This window comes from Taudactylus pleione, unplaced genomic scaffold (assembly GCF_031769625.1).
Source record: "Taudactylus pleione unplaced genomic scaffold, aTauple2 ptg000386l, whole genome shotgun sequence".
NCBI lineage: Eukaryota > Metazoa > Chordata > Amphibia > Anura > Myobatrachidae > Taudactylus > Taudactylus pleione.
Genome location: NW_028284787.1, coordinates 6100716 through 6120732, shown reverse-complemented (window position 1 = coordinate 6120732; position 20017 = coordinate 6100716). Strand labels below are relative to the sequence as shown.

Here is a 20017-nt window from a genome sequence, read left to right as displayed (position 1 = left end):
AATCCTTCTATCTTTAGTCACCTTTAAGGAGGTTGCTGTATGACTAGGTAAGGTAGAGTTCTTAACCAGATGTGTCATGTGGGAATCTAAGGCGGGGGAACTCCCCATTTAGTGCAATCAGTAGCTGGAATAGGGTAAAAAGAAATCAAGCATTTAGGCAGCTGAAAAATTTTATTTGGTGTATTCCATGCTTCACTTATTAGATCAGCTATTTGAGCAGAGTGAGGAAACTCCAGCAAAACTACCTTCTCTTGTTTAAAGAGTGGTCCTTTTGCCCTAGGAGTGGGTTCCGTATCAACTATTTGAAGAATTGATTTTACAGCAGTCACTAGTGCAGGTATTTTCAATTTAGAGGGGGGCTCCTCCTTTCCCGAGGGGGAGTCAGAGTGAGAGAGGTCTGCGTCTTCAGCCTCCCCAGATGATAACTCAGAAGCTGGGTGGACTGGGAAGGTAACATAGCATGCTTAGTAGTTTTACTAGGTAAGGATCTCTCCTTTTGCAACATTTGTTGACAGGCTGTAGAGGTAGCTGCCAGACTCTGCACTGAGGTAGAAAGTACATCTACCCATGGAGGAGGCACTGGATTTGCTGGAGTAACTGTTGTGGCCATCCCATAAGGGGGGGCTACCTCAGGGACCACTAGGTGGTCCGCAATTTTTGCCAAAACCTGTGAAAAAGAAGCCCAGGGGGGTTCCTGAAGAGAGGTTGCAGGGGCCGATGGGCCAGGTACCATATAACAAGATGCACATAGACCAGTGAACCCTCTATACCCTCAGTATTCCAGGGTTATAGTGAAAGAAAGGGAAAGGTATAAGCTGACAGTTGAGAAAAACAGATAGCAGCGTTGGCACGTCACATACAATGCAGACTATACAATATAACTGCAGTGGGCACTAAATTCAACTACACAGACCGCAGTGGCTGGTAGGAAATAGCGCTGTATAACCTGGCTCCTAGTAGAGGTATACAGGGAGACTGGACCCAGTGTTCAAGACGACCTGTGGCTGTTGCAGAAAATGGCCGCCATGAGCCTCTGAGGGGGTGGTGGGTGAGAATGGAGCAGCTCAGGGGCGGCAAGACCGCTGTGGAATGGCGCGCTGAGCTGGGGGAGGGGCCGCAGGGAGAGGACCGTCTGCCCTATGGTGATATCAACCACTGGGTCCCTGGCCTCAGCTATCCCCTGTGCCAGTAAAAGTTATGCCCTGGTGGTCTAGTGGAGTCCCGGATGAACCGGTGTCTACATCAGAGGCTCCGGTTTATCTCCTGAGACCGGAGGTAAGACTGCGCATAGATGTGAGTTCCAGTGAAAGGGAACCTGCCTTACCTGTCCCCTTGAGTCACGGCTGTAGTCTGGGGTCCAAGAAGCCCTGCTAGCTAGGTCCCCCTTGGAACCCCGCCTAGAGTACCTAGCCTATGGCTGGAGTTGCGGCGGTGCAGAGGGGTGATGGAGCAGCAGTGCAGACATCCAGAGGAATGTCTAGCACTGCTTGCTCTGTTATAGTAAATAAAAAATAAATCCTAGAATAAAAGCTTGGGCTAATTAAAAGCAGCCCCACTGTATAGCGGTGAACCAGCTCCTGCAGCAACACCAATGAAACTGAGTTGCCTTCAGGCTGTAGGTGGGGTATAGGGGAAGGACCGAAGCATCCTGAGACAGAAAAAAACTTTGCTGTTGGTGTCTGGTCCTCCAAGTACCACCTACACCCCATTATCTCCCTGTAGAGCCCTATGGACCCTGAAGAAGAAATTAACACTTTATTCAATAGATTGCTATTCAACAAACAATAGAACAGTGGGTAATAAATGTTGACACTTAAATTACCTGTAGTTCCGGTAGAGGACCAAGTTTATGAGAGTTAACATGAAATGAAATCTAGGTAAGGTCTCAATCTTAATATTTTATGTATCTATTTCCATACTGGATTAAATATTTTTTTATATTCAAAACACTAAGTTATCATGTGCTATTTTACATAATCCTTATATATTTGAAATTAACCATGCTCATCTATTCATGTAATTGTAGGGACTAAACATCCGTGGAAACACTAAATCATCACCCAGATGCCATCACAGATGTGGTTCAGTAATCAGCTGATATATCTGCTACACAGGATTTAAGAGATATTCCTCCACATCAGGATATTTGATAAGTTGTTATCAAGTATCCAATCTGGCACATTATTTGACAAACTTGTTTCAATTCATAAAAGGGTGCCTCCAGTCTCTCTCCGTATTTGGCATTTAATACTATGCATATAATATATTGAATCTTTAAGATTGTAAGCGCTCATGAGCAGGACCCTCTTCGTTTCCTTACTTATACCATTATCTCCTGTCCCTTGCCAACAGAGGCACAGAAACTTCAGGTTCATCCTGTCACGATTTTGTGGGTATGATGATTGTATATGTATTATTTTTATATTGGTTTGTATCCTCCTATATTCTGCTTTGTTTTGAACCGTAAATTTTATGGACATTACATCTTGTTATATTTGTACTGATCTGTATATGCACTGGGAAGGTGCTTATGACTCCTTGTGGTGCCAAAAAAATAAATTGTAATACTACTACTACATAATTTTTAACACAATGGTTCTAAACTGAAGACTTTTCAATTTCTGACTTTGCGTTGTACATAAACAATATGCATAAGATAAAGTGATATCACTCCTGAAAATGACAGCAGAGACATGAGGAAGACATCTAAAAAGAAATGTTTTAAAATTTTAATGATTTTAGGCATAAATGGATTTTTTTTCTAATGTGAATAGCTTTTGTATAGTATTGGTTATAAAGTTAGAACTTTATATAAGAGAAGAACAGTAAATAATATAAAAAAAAGGAAATCTTTATTTTCAACAAGTCTTACCAAATGTTTGGTGATTGCACTTTGGAGAATATCAAAACACTGGCGTCGTGATCTCACTGAAGAGAGACTGCTGCATACTGCCTGTTAAAATACAAATACTGTTAATGCCTTTTGAACATAGTGTGTTTTTCGCATACAAAAGAAATACCATGTAAAAGCTGTAATCATTTGTTAGGCGCCACAAAATCATCCAGCATTGGATCTACTGAGGACTTCTAAAGCTCATGAACATATTACACAATTTCTTTTTGCACAAGGAGCAAAATCCTTTATTAATATTTAAACTAATTCCTTCACAACGATCATATAATTTGTGACACACAATTTTGCAAGTTTTATGACCGTTAATGTAAAGCATTTGAACAATAACCCAAATGTCCACCAGAGTGCCCTAGCAAGTTACAAATGTTGGCAGTAATTGAATGTTTTTCAACATTTATACCGTACATAAGTAGTTGAAGTTTAGCACTTATGGTGCCTGCATCTTTATTTTATTTTTATATATTTTATAGATTTTTCAAAACCAAAGAGAGAAAAACAATCATCATTGCAAGTACACTGAATAAGAGAGTTTACATAGTGACAAGGCAAACCGTGATAAAGATCTAGTCATAACACAATGAGGGGTAATAGAACCAAACTCATTTACATCCAACGTGACACTCAATTCTGTTATCATGAACATATCGCAATCGAATACACAAAAATTATTACACAATTCAGTCATACATGGTTAAAACACTAATAAACCTACTGCACTGACCCCAGATGTATACGTGGAATTGCAAAAGTGTGTCACTTAATACTCTTATCAGAAGGGGTCAGGAAAGCGTTTTGACACTGTAGACACAACTATTATCGGTGGGGGAAAAAGCCCAGGAAGATGCTAGCAAGAGCACTCCGGGCACAGATATCTCAGGCCTATATACAGAAACTAAAAAATTCTTCAGGTGCTCCCTGTTCCTCTGACTCAAATTGCAAAACTATTTCAGGCTTATTACTCCAGCCTTTATAATTTGATTCAGACCCGCTCAGATCCTGAGAACTTGAGACATGAGTCAGAGGTTCAGATATACTTGGATGATATAATGTTCCACACTCTTCACAGCTATTATTCAGAAGTATTCTCCTGGCATGTCACCTCTTTGCTGGAGATGCAGGAAAGAAAAAAAAAAGGTACAAAGTTCCATATCTGGTGGGATTGCCCGTTGATTACACCATTTTGGACCGGGGTTATAGCCGTGGCATCAGAGATTCTTGGTTATCCGGCCCCTGCAAACCCCGATTATTGGTTACTATCGCATACAACCATCCCTCTATCTAGATATAAAAATTATCTTTTAAAACACATGAACAATGCAGCCAGAGCAGTAGTTCCACTCCATTGGCGATTCCCCCCCCCCCCCAAGCACCTACTGTCTGGGACTGGTGTCGAAGGTTAGATTTTTACATGGACGACATATTTCACATGGCCCCGGAGAAACAACCTGATTTCACGGCACTGTGGTTTAGCTGGCTAGATTTTAAACTTTCCCCCTCGTATAAAGATTTGATACCACAAGCTCCAGGCTGTTTACCCTCCTGAAGTGTTTCTACTTGCTGATCTTATTGTTTTATGCTATTCTACTCCACCATTACTTTTGTAAGTGCTCAGTGACCTGTCTGTAATCACAATATTCTCTGTGCATTTTCTTTACTCCTCTCTCCATCCCCCCTTTTCTGTTATGTGTTTTCAGTATTATGTCAGATAAGTTTAAGATATTGAAGGTTCCTATCTGTATATAATACAAGATATTATATTACTTATTGTGAATTTATGTATTGAAATGCGATTTTTCTGTAATATGTTTTTGAATTGGGTCCTAAATGACTATGTGGTCAAAATTTTTTTGCTGGAAACGTTCAATCAGTCTTTATATGAAAAAATGTAAATAAAGAATTTATCATAAATAAAAAAACAAAATCTAAAACCAAAAGAATAAAGAGATATTGAAATTGACTTGACAAGACAAGGGGTGGAAAACACAACAGGAATATAAGGGGTAGGAGCAGGGAGGAAGAGAGCTTGTGAGAGTGATAAAGAGAATATTAGAGATATCAATCTCTATTTTATTATATGGAAATATTTCTATATAAAACTCTTCAGAAATAACATTAGCTATTCAAGTAAGCTTATGATAAAGATACCAATCCGTATTTTCAAATCTTAATACATGTTGTTGAAAGATTCTAAGAACTGACCCCACTTTTTGAAAAATCTAATGACTCCTCTCTCAACATCAGGTAATGTTGACTGCCTTTCAAAGAAGAGGGTTTTCATTAATAATAGTTTGACTGTCTCCAAAAGAGGGGCTTTTTTTTTTTTTTTTTTTTTTTTTTTAAGAGGTCCGAGTTAGCAAAATCACCTTTTCAGCAAGAGTGACTACGGTTGTCAATATGGGAATTAAATGCTTATGTAATAGTATAGAATGCCAATTACGAAGTCAGCGCATAAAAATGCTAACGGGTCTAGTGGCAATTGGAGGCAAAAAGTTGAATTGATATAATTAAGTTTGTTCCAAAAGTGCTTGACCTTAGAACAGGCCCATAAATTATGGAAAATAATTGTTTTGTGCTTTACATTTGGGACATTGTTCCGTCACATCGACCACCATGTGCATACGTTGACCCCTGAGAGATATATGTAGGCTCTACACAGTTTGAAAGTGAACTTCCTGAAGATTGGCAGAGGGGAGGTATAACAAAGGTAGTTCCATTTTGGTAAGAGATTCCGCAGAGGTGAAATTATTAGGGATTTCTTTGACCCAATTATGTTAAGATTTCCATAATCTATCTTTATCTATGATCAGGAGGTCACAGTAGAAATATTTTGTTTTGTAAGAAATTGACATTAAAAAAGGATATAAAGATTGCAAAACATTGTCATCAATCATCCTACAAACAGGAGGTGTATATAGAAGGTCTCGTGTGTATATATATATATATATAAATATAAAAACATAAAAAGTGAACATTACCAAGAGCTGGAGGGAGGCAAGGATTACCACATAATGGAATATACTTAGAGGTGACGTGACTACTTGAAAAAAATTTGTTCATTTTGATCCAAGAGAAATAAGTGTCTCTGAATAAGAGACTGGATTTTACCAGGGCAAAAGCTTTTGGGGAGTATGTAGAAAAACACTCAGAGAATAGGGAGACTAAAATGGTGCCTGCATTTAAGCGAAATTCACAAACCTCTACATAAATAAGCAAATACTTTTATGGAGAAAAAATAATGGCTAGGAAAGAGACCGCGTGACTTTGCATGATGACTGTTAGGACATGTTTGGAAGGAGCCAGTGACTAATACCACTTTCACACTGACATTCCAGGTCCAACCTGGGTTATTGAACACTGTTTCAAACAGTGTCACAGCTGCTGAAACAGTGTTCACACTGCAGGCTGGATCCAACCTTTTCAGACTGCACCTGTGTGCAGTCTGCGTGATCTGTGGGTGCTAGGTGATGACATCACAGTCCTTTTAGCATGACCTTGTTTTATTTCATCATCGATGTCAATAGATGCACAACTTTCTTGGCTTCAAAAATATGCTGCTGTCCACTAACTGACTCCTCTAAAAGTTTTTTGTCCAACCAGAAGTGAGACAGAAGTGACAGAGGGCAATTGAAAATTAATAAATTGTTGGCCTCGCCATTTGAGTCAGTAGCAAATAAGAACAAAGAAACCATTTTTATTGATCATTTAGTGATCTGTAAAGCTAGACATAGGTTTATAGCTTGCACTTTATTAGGACATGGCCTTATGTTGAAATGTAGCCTGTTTGAGCTTACAGAAACAACTGTAGTCCAGAGGCATGCCATTAATAGGAGAACTTGAAATTTTATCCTAGTTTTCTTAAAATCACCTGGGTCAGGAAACTTACAGTATAACCCTGTCTCCTTGTTTTAAAGAGCAAAAACCAGCTCTTAAAGCTTTTTAATGTATTCCAACAATACAAAAGAAGATTTGGGTTTGAAGCCTACCACTATTTACCTCTATGATTAGGAAGTTCTTGAAAAGAAAACAATTGTTACCAATTTATAAAACCAAAACATGTTGCAGGAAAGTTAGCAGGCACAAGCGAGTTCTTACTGAGAAAAGTGCTATATTAATAAATTATTAAGTCTCCCATATCCAAATATTCCAATATACGGAATACACTGTATTCCGAAATACGGAATATTTTTAGCATGACTGAGATAGTGAAAAAAATATGAGATATGGTAAGAACTTGCCCTTGTTATCTCTATTTCTACGAAGTCCATAGGGTTCCACAGGATACCTTGGGTATATAGGTGATGACGTCAGGCATCGGGCACCATAGAGTTAAGTTTCAGCCTCCCAGGATGCACTAGGGTCCCCCTCCTATACCCTGCCCCCGAGCCAAGGCATCTCAGTTAGGTACCAAGCCATAGGCCGGAGGAGGAGAAGGAAGAGAGAGAAGAAAGATCTGGACACACAAGAATCACATTCTCACCAGAGGGAGACGGAAAAAACGGTGACCAAAGTAAAGCCCATCTGCAGCACAGGTGCGACAGGGCGGGAGTCCTGTAGAACCCTATGGACTTCGTAGAAATAGAGATAACAAGGGTAAGTTCTTACCATATCTCATATTTTCTACTTCAGGGTCCATAGGGTATCCACAGGATACCTTGGGGATGTCCCAAAGCAGTATCCTTTAAGGGTGGGGATGCTCCTGTGCTGTAAGGAGAATCCGCCGCCCGAAGGAAGCATCCTGAGAGGCGAAGGTATCAAAAGCATAATACCTTACAAAAATATGGACAGATGACCACGTGGCTGCCAATCACCGCTGAGGCGCCACGTCGAGCTGCCCACGAAGGACCCACAGACCTAGTGGAAGAGCTTTAATAGAGGATGGAACAGGAAGACCTGTGAATCCATCCTGCCAAAGTTAGCGTAGTGGCAGGCCAACCCTTTTTATGGAAACCAGAAAGGACAAAACCGAGAGTCTGATTTCCTAAATGGACTGGTACGGTCAACTTAAATTCTTAGCGCCCGTACCACAGCCAAAGAGGCCTCACCAGCAGACAGGACTGGGGAAGTAAAGGCCGGTACTATAATATCCTCATTGATGTGGAAACTAGAGCCTCCCATTCTGAGATCCTACTGGCCAAATTAAGAGCCAGAAGGAATACAGTCCAAGCCGTAAGCCATTTGAAATCCACTGAGCCCAGTGGATCAAATGGCGGTCCTCAGAGAACCCTAAGGACCACAGCCAAATCCCAAGGAGCCACAGGTGAAACAAAGGGATGCTGAATATAACGTACACCCTGCACAAAGGTGCGGACATCAGGAAGTGTAGCAATCCTACACTGAAACCATACTAACAGGGCAGAAACCTGCACCTTCAGGTAAGCAAGGCGAAGACCGTTATCTAAGCCCACCTGTAGGAAAGCCAACCTCTGGATATCCGGAATACCCGAGGAGCCTAGCCTCTAGGGCGACACAACTGAAAGAAAGTATACCATACCCAATGGTAAATTCTTGCAGATAAAAGCTTCCGAGCTCTTAGCATGGACAGAGCCCTTGTTAACTATAGAGCTGGAAATACTCCTAGACCTTAAGAGGGCAGTCTCCACCGCCACACCGTCAAGGACAGACAACCCAGGTCTGGGCATCAGCCACGATCCTGAGACAACAGGTCCGGGCGTAGAGGCAACAGCTTCGGAGTGTTAACTGAGAGGCTCCGAAGATCTGAGTAATAGTGCCATCTGGCCCACGCTGGAGCTACCAGCTGGAGCGTGCCTCCTTCTTGCTATTACTGGAGGAAGAAGGGATAACGGAGGGACGAGGTACACAATTTGGAAGGTCCACAGGACCTACCTACGTCTATCAGAAGAGTCTCATCTCTGAAAGGCTCCACTTGTTCACCAGAAGATTGAACACCTCCTGATAAAGAGGAAATTTCCCTGAATGCATGTCTTGACGGCTGAGAAAGCCTGCTTTCCATCTGAGGATTCCTGAAAGAACACTGCCGATGACGGCAGGGATAAAGCCTTCCACCCAAGCCAGAATTCGGGACACCACTGTTAGTGTCGCCTGACTTTGGGAACCTCCTAGGTGATTTACATAAGCCATCATGATGGCGTTGTTAGACTGTACCTGTACGGTATTTCCGTGGAGGACCTGTCCTGCATGCTGGAGAACCTTGAATACTGCTCAGAGTTCTCAGATGTTTATGGGAAGCGCAAAAACTACTGGTGTCCACCTGCCCTGGAACAAGTGTGGACCAGTCACTGCTTCCCAGCCACGGATACTGGTGTCCATCGTCAGAAGGACCCTGTTCGCAATCCCAAAGGGGGTGCCCCTTGTTTAGGTGAGCTTTCCGCAGCCATCAGGCCAGAGAGAGACAAACCTCCGGGGAAAGCCTATTGACTTTATCCTATGTGGCAACCCATCCCATCCGGAGAGGATCAAGTTTTTCAGAGGTTTAGAGTGAAGCTGGGTACTCTCCACCATGTCGAACAGAGACACCCTGGAACCCAGGAACCACATTGCCAAGTGAATAGACACTCAGCGACTCTGCAGGCAACTGCGTACCCTTGCCTGTAATGCAGAGATCTTTTCCTCAATCACAAAGATCCTCAGAAGTTGGGATATGGAGCATCCTCTGTGAAGAATCAGAGAGGACCATTTCCAGTTTATCAGTCAGCCCTAATGTAGCAACACAGATATTGTCCGTTGCATATGGCACTGAAGTATCTCTGGAGACCGTGGTAACAACAGGAGGTCGCCCGGATAGGATAACAAGCGGACCCCCTGCATCCGCAGGTGGGCAGCCATAACTGTCATGACCCTGGTAAACTGTGAGGCGCGGAGGCCAGACCAAGGGGCAATGCCAGAAACTGGAAATGCTTATCGACCACTGCAAACCTGAGGAAAACACTGGTGTGCTAAGAAAAGAGGGATATTCAGGTAGTCACCCTGAATATATCCACAAAATTTCCAGGCTCCATTGAATGATGGAATGCAGGGTCCCCCTCCCGAACCAAGGAACCCTTAAGAATTTGTTGAAGGATTCGAGGTTGAGAATGTCCTGGTAAGACCCATTGGGTGTCTGTACCAGAAAGAGGATGGAGTAATACCTCGTTCCCCTTTGGGGCAACGGAATAGGTACTATAACTCCTGCCTGGAGCATAGAGTGTAACACCCTCAAAAATTACAGGGCCTTGTCCTGAATTGACAGAAGACCTGTAACGAAAAACCGTCTGGGAGGCTTTTACCGGGAGGAGAGAACATACCTTCAAGAAAATACTTCTTACCCCAGTGTCCGTGGTGATCAGACACCAAGCACTGGGCGAACTGGAGAAGCCGGCCTCCAATTCTGGGGTCTCCCGAGAGGAGGCCAGTCCCATGAGGCTGAAGGCTTATAGTCCAACTTGGGAGTAGGACGTCTTGTACTCCAAGCCTGCTCTTATGGCTGAGCAGATTTCCTGGCTACTGACTGTCTTGGAAAGCTGTATTTTAGACTCACCCTGGCCTCACAGGGCCGAAAAGACAAAGCAGACGTAGCTGCTGCCTGCGGGGCCACAATTGCGTCCAGACGAGGGCCAAACAGGACTTGTCCCGTAAAGACAAAGCATTCCAAATGGAATCTGCGTCCGCTTTCCAAGAGCGCAACCACAGGGAGCGGCAAGCCGCTACTGCTGCCGAGGAGATTCTGGAAAGGAGTAGGCTATATGTAAGACCGTCTCATTATGACCGTGGCAAAGTCTCTGAGAATTTGCCACTATCCACCTGCTCTGCTGGAGAGTCAGTGTGCAGAGATCCAGTTACCTACTCAGCGCTCCATGGCTCTGGCCCCCCAGCACACGGCCATAGCCGGCCTGGAAGCCCCTCCAGCAAGGGAATATTGGATTTTAGATATATTTACCCCTTGCAATCTGGAACCTCCTTCAAAGAGGACCTGGAGGGCATGGGCAACGTAGCACTCCTCACTAGGCGTGTAACATGAGAATCTACCCGTAAAGGTACCTCTCATTCGGAAATGTAATTATCCGCAAAAGAGGTAGGCAAAAAGTCAACAGTTTTTGAGGCTGGAACCGCTTACCCGGATTTTCCACGCCTCCTCTAAATGATCCACCTGACCAGATAGAGGAATTACAGTGGCAACACCCTTATCCTTAAAGAAGGCATATTTGGATTTAGCCACGGGGGATATGTAATAACCAAAGCCGCACGGACTGCCCGTATAAGGCCAGGTATATAGACTTTAGACCCAGACTACGCCTCCTTTGCACTAAGGGGCTCGTGTCTGAAAAAGTCAATAATGTCACCGTCATCAGACGTCATGCCTTTACCCGTCTGAGACCCGAAAGGCCGTTTAGAAGGCCAAAATGGTGACTCCCCCTGTAAAACGTCCATCAGGTGCTATACCATTTGGACAATAAATTCACCCACACAGGCTCCTGCGAGACCTGGGGGGGGTGAAAAACAGGATACACTGGGGTACCATCAACTGTCCCCTGCATGTGATGAGACCACCACAGGCTGCGATAACCCCTATGGGGAAACGCAGGGGGCGTTGCCCACAAGGGCGGTAAGCATCTTAGCTAGCCGAGGGCAGTCCCCTTTTTTGTGCAGGCACAGTGACAGAAATGGGGCGTGATATATAATACAACATGCCCTCCATAAACCCTCAGCGTCTACATATCCTTCCGCTAACTGCACATGATATCAGTACATTATAGCTGGAAGAGGATATCCTCATTCACTTTCAGACATGAGGAGTGTTAACGGAGCGTATGTGACCTCCCACACAGAAAAAACACGTTTACTGTGAGGTAATAAACACCCTGCAACACTGCACCGCAAGGGCTGTAGCAGAAGAACAGGGATAGGAAAAAGGCTGACAGTCAGAAATGAAAGTACAGGCAAACAGCACTAGCATTTAAGTCACATACAATGCACAGATAACATCCTGCATTAGAAGCACTGCGATCAACTACACAGACCAGAGCCTGGTAGGAAACAGTGCTGCATACACTGACCGTAATTGAAGTAGAGGTATGCGGGGGATCCGGACCGCAATGGCACCTGTATCGGCTTCCAGCAGCGTTTGCCATCCCCAGCACATGTAGTGATAAAATGGCCACCGAGGAGCAGAGAGGAGGCAGGGCCCGGGGGAGGAGCGCTGACACAGCCCGCTGTGGAATGGCACTGTGCAGCGGGGGAGACGCCGGCTGTGAGACAGGGAAGGCGTTCTCCCCTGGCCTGCTATTAACCCCTGGGACGCCGCGCTGTACCGCACATGCTGCGGTCCGCTGTCCCTGGTGGTCTAGTGGAAGGCGCAGGATCAGTACCTGGCCCCACGCGTAGCCGGTCCCCAGGGAGCCCCCTGCCTGGGGACCAAACAGGACTGTGTTACCGGCGGGTGCCCACCGCGGGACCCTGCCGCTTACCTTGATCCCCGTGCATCCGGCCACAGTCCAGGTAGCCGGGGTCACCGCTAGCTGTGACCCCAGCTACCTACCAGCATCCCCGGATCTGTACCAGCGGGGTGTAGGAGTGACAGCATGGACGTCAATACTGACTGTCCTATGCTGGAGCACTCTAGTTGTGCAGCCACAGCTGCGAAGAAATATTCAGGGGCCTTAAAAAGACCCCCCTCTGTACAGTGCGACTGGTCCGGCCAGGCACCGACGAAAACTGAGTGGCCTGAGGCTCGGGGTATAGGAGAGGGACCCCAGTGCATCCTGGGAGGCTGAAAGTTTAACTCTGTGGTGCCTGGATGTCTGCCGCCATCGCCTATACCCCAAGGTATCCTGTGGAACCCTATGGAACCTGAAGTAGAAAAAGGCGTATTTGGACTTTGATACCGGAGGCACCTCATCCTCAATAACTAAAGCAGAACGGACTGCACGAATAAGGCCAGGTATATACACCTTAGACTTAGCGTCCGACTCTTTAGGACGGGGAGGTTCCTGGTCAGAAAGATCCAGAATCTCCCCATCGTCGGTCGTCCCGTCGTTGTCCTCATAAGGAGCAGACACAGACGCCACCGCCGCTTGTGAGGCCGCATCACAGACTCCCCTTGCAACACTTCTGACAATTGCTGTACAGAGCGAATTAACCCACGCAGGCTCATGAGAGACCTGAGGAGGGGAAACAGGGAGACTGTGGGGTACCTGCATGGGTGACGACACCACTGACTGCTGGGACAAACCCATCAGAGTGAAGGCAGGCTGCGTAGCTAACTGGCCGACGAGGGTTGTAAGCGCTTTGGCAAAACAAGCCCAGGGCGGCTCCTGTAACGGAGCCGTGACCGTAATCGGTCGCGTCAACGAATAACACTGTCGACATAGTCCCTCCGCACTACCGTCCCCCTCTGCTATAGGTACCTTGCATGTAGTACATAAAAGCTGTAGAGGAAATTCACTTTCAGACATAATGGTAAGTATGTGACCCCTCTCACTGATACTCGTTAGTATAGTGAGACACCACCCTGCAAGCACCGCACCGCAAGGGCTTCAGCAGAAAGAACAGGGACAGTTAAATGCTGACAGATAGAAAATGAAGTACAGGCAGCAGACGCTAGCATAGGTCACATACAATGCAAAGAAATCAATTCCTGCACTATAAGCGCTGATCCTCAACTACGCAGTCTCAGAGCCTGGTAGGACACAGCGCTGCATACAGACCTTAATTCAACGGAGGAGAGGTATGCAGGGGGACCCAGACCGCGATGTCACCGTCCTTCAGCGTCCAGCAGCGCTCACCATGCTTCCAGCAAAGATGGCCACCGAGGAGCAGAGAGGAGGCCGGCCTGGGGGAGGAGCGCTGCACAGGGCCAGTCGGCATGTGCAGAAAGGGCTGTGTGCAGCGGGGGAGGCGCCGGCTGTGAGACAGGGAAGGCGCGCTCCCCTGGCATGCATTTAACCCCTGGGACGCCGCAGCGCTACCGCTCTGCCGCGGTCCTGCTGTCCCCAGGGGGGTAGTGGAAGCGCAGGTTAGAACCTGGCTGCATGCTGCAGCCAGTCCCCATGGAGCCCCCTGCCTGGGGACTCTGGACCATGTATCAGCGGGGACCCACCGCGGGACCCCGCTGCTTACCTTGCTGTCCCCCTTGATTCCGGCCATGGTCCTGAACATCTGGGGTCACCGCTAGCTGTGACCCCAGATGCCTACCAGCATCCCCGGATCATGACCGGCGTTCTGGTACCGGGAACTGACTGTCCATGCTGTACTTCCAGATGTGCAGCCACAGCTGCATTGAAGAAACTTCAGGGGCTCTTCATAGCCCCCCTCTAACATGTGCATCCGACTCCGGCCGGGCACCAAACTAAACTGAGATGCCTTGGCTCGGGGGTAGAGGAGGGGGACCCTAGTGCATCCTGGGAGGCTGAAACTTAACTCTATGGTGCCCGATGCCTGACGTCATCACCTTTACCCCCAAGGTAGCCAGTGGATACCCTATGGACCCTGAAGTAGAAATTGATTTTTTAATGGTTCAATGTACACACTTTGTAAGGCACAAAATTATTAAAAATAAAGTATAAAATGACCTATAGGCAGTGTGTATAAGGTATATATGACAAATGATTTTCATGTATGTACACAAACTTTGTTTGAGCCACAAAATTATTAAAAATATTGTATAAAATTACCTGCAGGCTGTGTGTATAAGGTGTATATAAAACATGAATGCATTCTGTGTTTAAATTTGGGCCCTATTCCTAAGACATTTCAATATGGTATGCAAATATTCCAAAATACGGATTATTCTGATATCCAAAATACCCCTGGTCCCAAGCATTTTGGATATGGGAGACTCAACCTGTAATATTATCATCAGGAATCTGGAGATAAGCAAACAGTATGGGGCATGATTAATATTACAACTCAGAAAATAAATTTGACACCCTCAGTATAGACAGACCTAAAATAATCACTTTCTTGAAGTAATATACAGGTTGATTCTCCCATATCCAAAATGCTTGGGACCAGGGGTATTTTGGAATATTTGCATATCATAATGAAATATCTTGGGAATGGGACCCCAATATACACACAGAATGCATTTATGTGTTATATACACCTTATACACACAGCCTGCGGGTAATTTTATACAATATTTTCAATAATTTTGTGGCTCAAGCAAAGTTTGTGTACAGAAATTAAATTAATTTATGTTTCATATACACCTTATACACACACAGCCTGAAGGTAATTTTATACAAATATTTTTTAATAATTTGTACCTTAGACAAAGTTTGTGCACACTGAACCATCAACAAAGGTTTCATTATCTCAGTCATGCCAAAATTATTCTGTAATTTTGAATATTTGGATATGGGAGACTCAACCTGTACTATTTACCCAGACCTAAAATGATCACTTTCTTACAGTAAAATAATACTGTGGTGTAGAACATTACAAAATATGCTATGAAAGCTAGAAGGTAATATAGATATGATGACTCAGTTCTGAAGTGAGGGAGCTTGGGTGGCAATTTTTAGAAGAGAGGCAATTCCTTAGCAGGCTTTGTAACACAATATGCTTTTTGAGTTGGGCAGAGATGCTTCATCAGACAGAAGGTAAAAAAAATAAAATTAACCACAGGTCCAATACTTCCAGAAATAGTCATTTTTAAAAACACTTAAGCATACACAACCCTGTAAATCTGTCTCGGATAAATGCAATGTGTAAAAAAATCAATTTTCTGGCTACAAAGTATAAAAAAAAAAAAAAACACAGTAGTAGAAAACGCTCTATTTTTATAAGAGAAATTGAGTATAAGGTTCCAGAAGCTATCACATGCATTAGATATATATATATATATCTCAAAGGTGTATAATAAAATGCGGTCTATTGAATATTTTCCTCGAAAATTAAAATAATTTGAAGCGATGGAAATATGAAAGAAAACCTAATAAATCAGAGCGCATCTCCTCAGGCTGTATCTTGTACTGATTGAGCATCTGCTTAGTGGTTATCAGATACATTATTTGATGCTGGCATTTATCACATCTGTAGTTCATCACCAAAGCATTTAGAAAGAGGTAACAAAAAGCCGAATACATTTGTTTAATGGTTTTTTTTTTCTTTTGTCAAATTTTATTTTTACATAAAAAATTTCTAAAAGCTAAATATCAGGGTAAATGCAAGTGGTAATTATGGGCATGTATAAATAAAACACATAGAAAGTATAAGAGGAGGGAGGGGAGGCAGGTATAAAAATAGGGGAAAGGAGGGGAGGCAGGTATAAAAATAGGGGAAAGGAGGGAGGAGGTCCCGAGCTTACGTATTCAGTGTGCACTTGTATTATAGCCCTATGCCTGGTGAAAGCATTCCATCTGAAGGGACAGATCTCTGCACATCAACAATTCTGAATAGCCCACAATTCCATTGATGTTCCGTCATTAACCAATGTCCCATTACCATCGTTTCAGCCACAAGTAACAGTTGTGTAGAGCTCTGAATAACTTGCAGATGTGTACAATGGGCTCTGGAGCATGTGCACTGTGAAGACAAGCTAAGGTCATCTGAAAATTTGCTAGAGTGGCTTTGAGTAGACATAAAGAGGTAAGGGGAGCGGAATTGGCAAGTGTAGAGGCTAGAGATTACAAGTAGGGGTGGTAGACTACATAGAACACATGTGTTTGAGGGATGGAGGCTAGTCTGATCTGGATTTTAAATTTTTCCATACTAACCATCTCCAATAGACACAAAAAAGGTACTAAGTAAGGACATTCATCAAAAATTGTGTTCTGTGTCACCGGAAATTGCTTATTTTATGTTTGCTAAAAGTCATCGTTGACCTATAGCAACATTATAGATTTTATGAAGAATATTTATTTTAATCACAGGATTTAGGATCATAAATTGGATTCATTTTTAATCACACTACTGACCAGGCATAACCACAAGCTCAATTGAAATGCATTGATTGTGTGCACCCGTTTTTAGTCCCTAAAACATTCATAAATTTACATTCAATCCAGCATGTGAATAGGAAATTGCCCTTGTTGAAACTAATGCTGCTGCTTTTTAATGACCTTGTAATTGCCAAGCCTACTGCCTCCATACTAAATTTGCCATATTGCCAAACTCCCAAGAAATCCCTAACCTTAAAAGTGGTGATAAAAATACACGTCACATTACATGTCGCTTTCTTTACGACCGGTTATCCAACGTCATCGACAAATTTGTTCATTAAAACGTGGATACACATCATTCAAATCAAACGACAAGCAGATTTTTTTTCATTAGTTTGGTAAAATAAATGAAAGAACCCGAGGCAAAAACAAAATAAAAAAATTCAGTATTTTTTAATTAGAAACAGTGCATGCAACTTGTCTATCTGAATCAGCTCTGGGCTGAAGTGATAAGCATGTGAAGCAGCATGTCCTAGGATGAATTTATACAAATTAAAAAGAATGTAACAAAATAAAAAAAAATAAAACCAAATTATTATTAAGCATGTGAATTGCATGTCAGATGGAAAATCCTGGATTTATTAGACCTTTGCGGTATTATTTGATGTAGTTACTTATTCACTGTTAATATATATTTACACACTTCTGAGTTATTTTATTGACATCTAGAAAAAGATTAAGGCTATGAACCGCATTCAGAGCTGGACACAGACGATTACGGATGCAGATCGAGTGATTGTTTGTACAGGCCGCAGCTGCGATGCATATGAAATCTGAGTCAGACCCTATGACATGATGTAGTGTCAAAGATAAATGATACCTTTTATAAAACTTAAATGGCAAGTCATACATTTATTGTTGATTCTACAAAAAGTGCCTTATTGGGCTGATGCATCCACAATGGATTGCCTCAATTCCCTGTTTTGTCGACGCTGGCGTGAGGGAAATCCAACATGTTGGACAACCTTGATTACCCGATTCCAACCTGAAAATGGTCGGAATTGGAGAATCCGATTTTTAACATGCTTTTTTTCCCTGATCTGCCAACGGACGGGTGATCTTCAATGTATGCGGATTGGCGTTTTTGATTGGCGTTGGCAGGGAATTGGGCCGCAAATGTATGTCCCACAGACTGCGTAACGGATACTGCAAAACAAAAAGGATCACAGGGCTAATGCCATCAAACCTATTAAAGAAAATAGATTGACAGCCACTGTTAGAGAAAATGGTTATTGTTCATTTCAAAGATATGCAGGATGTTATTAGAGTAATTTAGTATAAACATTTCAAGTATATAAGGGGGGAAAGTGATAATTATACCTGTTAATTTAACAGTGGACAGAGGTGGTTTTAAAGAGGACCATTATCAATTCAAAATGACTAACAACCAAACTATAAACCCTGATAGAAGATATATCCAAAAACAGGTCTACCAGTGACTTGCCCCGGCTTCACATGGTGGCAATTTAATCTCGCCACAGCATTCTCCATCTCATAACAACCTACTCCATGTCACCACAGTCCCTGCATCCCACCACAGCCCCCTGCATCTTACAACAGCCTCCTGCTTCTCACCAGTCCCCTGCTGCTCACTCCTGCTCCCTGAATCTCACCAGTATCAAGACAACCCCCACTGCTGCTGCCCTGCAGCTGGCTGGGGCTCAGCCACTGGGATGTGCTGGGAAGGGCAGGAGGATTATGGATGAGATATTTGTACTGCAGCCAACGTAAGCATTAACAGTAGCATGTCCCTAGTGCTGGAGCACCTGTGCATATTTCCGCAGCCTCCATGCACACCCTTTTCCAGATACTAAACTTGACGATGAGCAATGTCCTCTTGTATTTCCTAGGCTTCCTGTTGAGCTTGTTCGCCGTGATGCCACTGTCAAAGAACAGCTCTGACTTCCATGGAAGGTGCCTCCTGTTCACCAAAGGTGTGTGGCTGAGCGGGATCATCAAAGTGGAGAGGGAGCACTTCACAGTGGAGGAGTGGTGGTCGTAGTCCGCCCGCAGTTCCAGTGCAGGGATGGACATCAGAATCCGATTGTTACTAAACATCAATGTTTTTGTTCCGATGCTAGTGTTTTTACCATTTTCTGGTGGTGGTCCGATGTTTGTCACCATCAAATGGAAATCATTTGATGGTGTTCCGATGCTTGTTTGTTTTTATTATATTTCTGATAGCTATGCCTCCCCTGGCTCCTTCCTGGCTACTGTATCTGCATCAGGGCATCTTCATGGGTTCGTTGGAGGCTGTCTCTCACAGACGTGACCCTGCTCAGTCCCCAACTCCTGCCCCCCTCTAGGCTGCTGCTAAGTAACAGGGCACATTGCTATCTCCGATTGGCTGTTTCAGATGCTCTCTTGCTGTTTCAACACCCTGACCAGCAGCTTGGTGAAATATTTTTGTGTGTGACTTGCTTCACTAAAATATAGGCTACTCGGCTCCTTTTTGTCAAAGATGAATGGTTCATGCACATAAACCTTACTTGACCAATTCTGTAAAGATTAGTGAAAACCCCATAAAAATGTATATAAATATCAAAGTGGCCACTTTATTAGGTAGAACTACTTTTTTTTGCAATTATAATTCAATTATGTGTCAGTAATAGATTGCATAATAGCATGCAGACATGAGTTAATGAACACTACTCGCAGGTTAAAAGCAAGGGGAAAAAGACTTAATTAACTAGCTCCGGCCATTCAACCCAGTGCTTAACTCTAGCTCTAAACACCTTGCTAAGAACAAGAAACTGTGGCTACATTGGTTCAACAAATGTGGACATTTGGAAGATTGTAAAGATGGCACTTGGTCTGTCAATTTTTACTGTGACATCCAGATGGTAGAGTTAACATTTTACATAAATACAAGGCATGACCCATGGATTTGTATCAATGGTTCATGCTGGTGGGGCGGAGTAGTGCAGGGAATGGTTAAGTAAATATTTTCTTTGCATACATTAAGCATTGTTTAAATGTCACAGCCTATGCATATTCTAATGCCTACTATAAGCAGGGTAACGTTCCATGGCACAAAGCAAATGTTATCTGAAAATAGCTTCACATACATGACCATAAGTTCAGCATGCTCCAATGGCCTCCACAGTCAAAACATCTCAATTCTATAGAGGACCTTTAGAATGTAGTGGAACAGGATATCTACAGCACGAATGTGAATGAATGTGCAGAAAACAAATCTACAGCA

At 43.6% G+C, this 20017-nt stretch overlaps 1 protein-coding gene across 1 annotated transcript in view; it reads right to left on the bottom strand.

The window, feature by feature from the left end:
• Positions 1–20017, bottom strand: part of TEX10 (testis expressed 10) — a 108416-nt gene that overhangs the window by 20549 nt on the left and 67850 nt on the right. The window contains exon 11 of the mRNA XM_088445678.1: positions 2873–2953. Coding sequence (XP_088301804.1) covers positions 2873–2953 — 81 coding nt within the window. The remainder of the gene's footprint in view (positions 1–2872; positions 2954–20017) is intronic.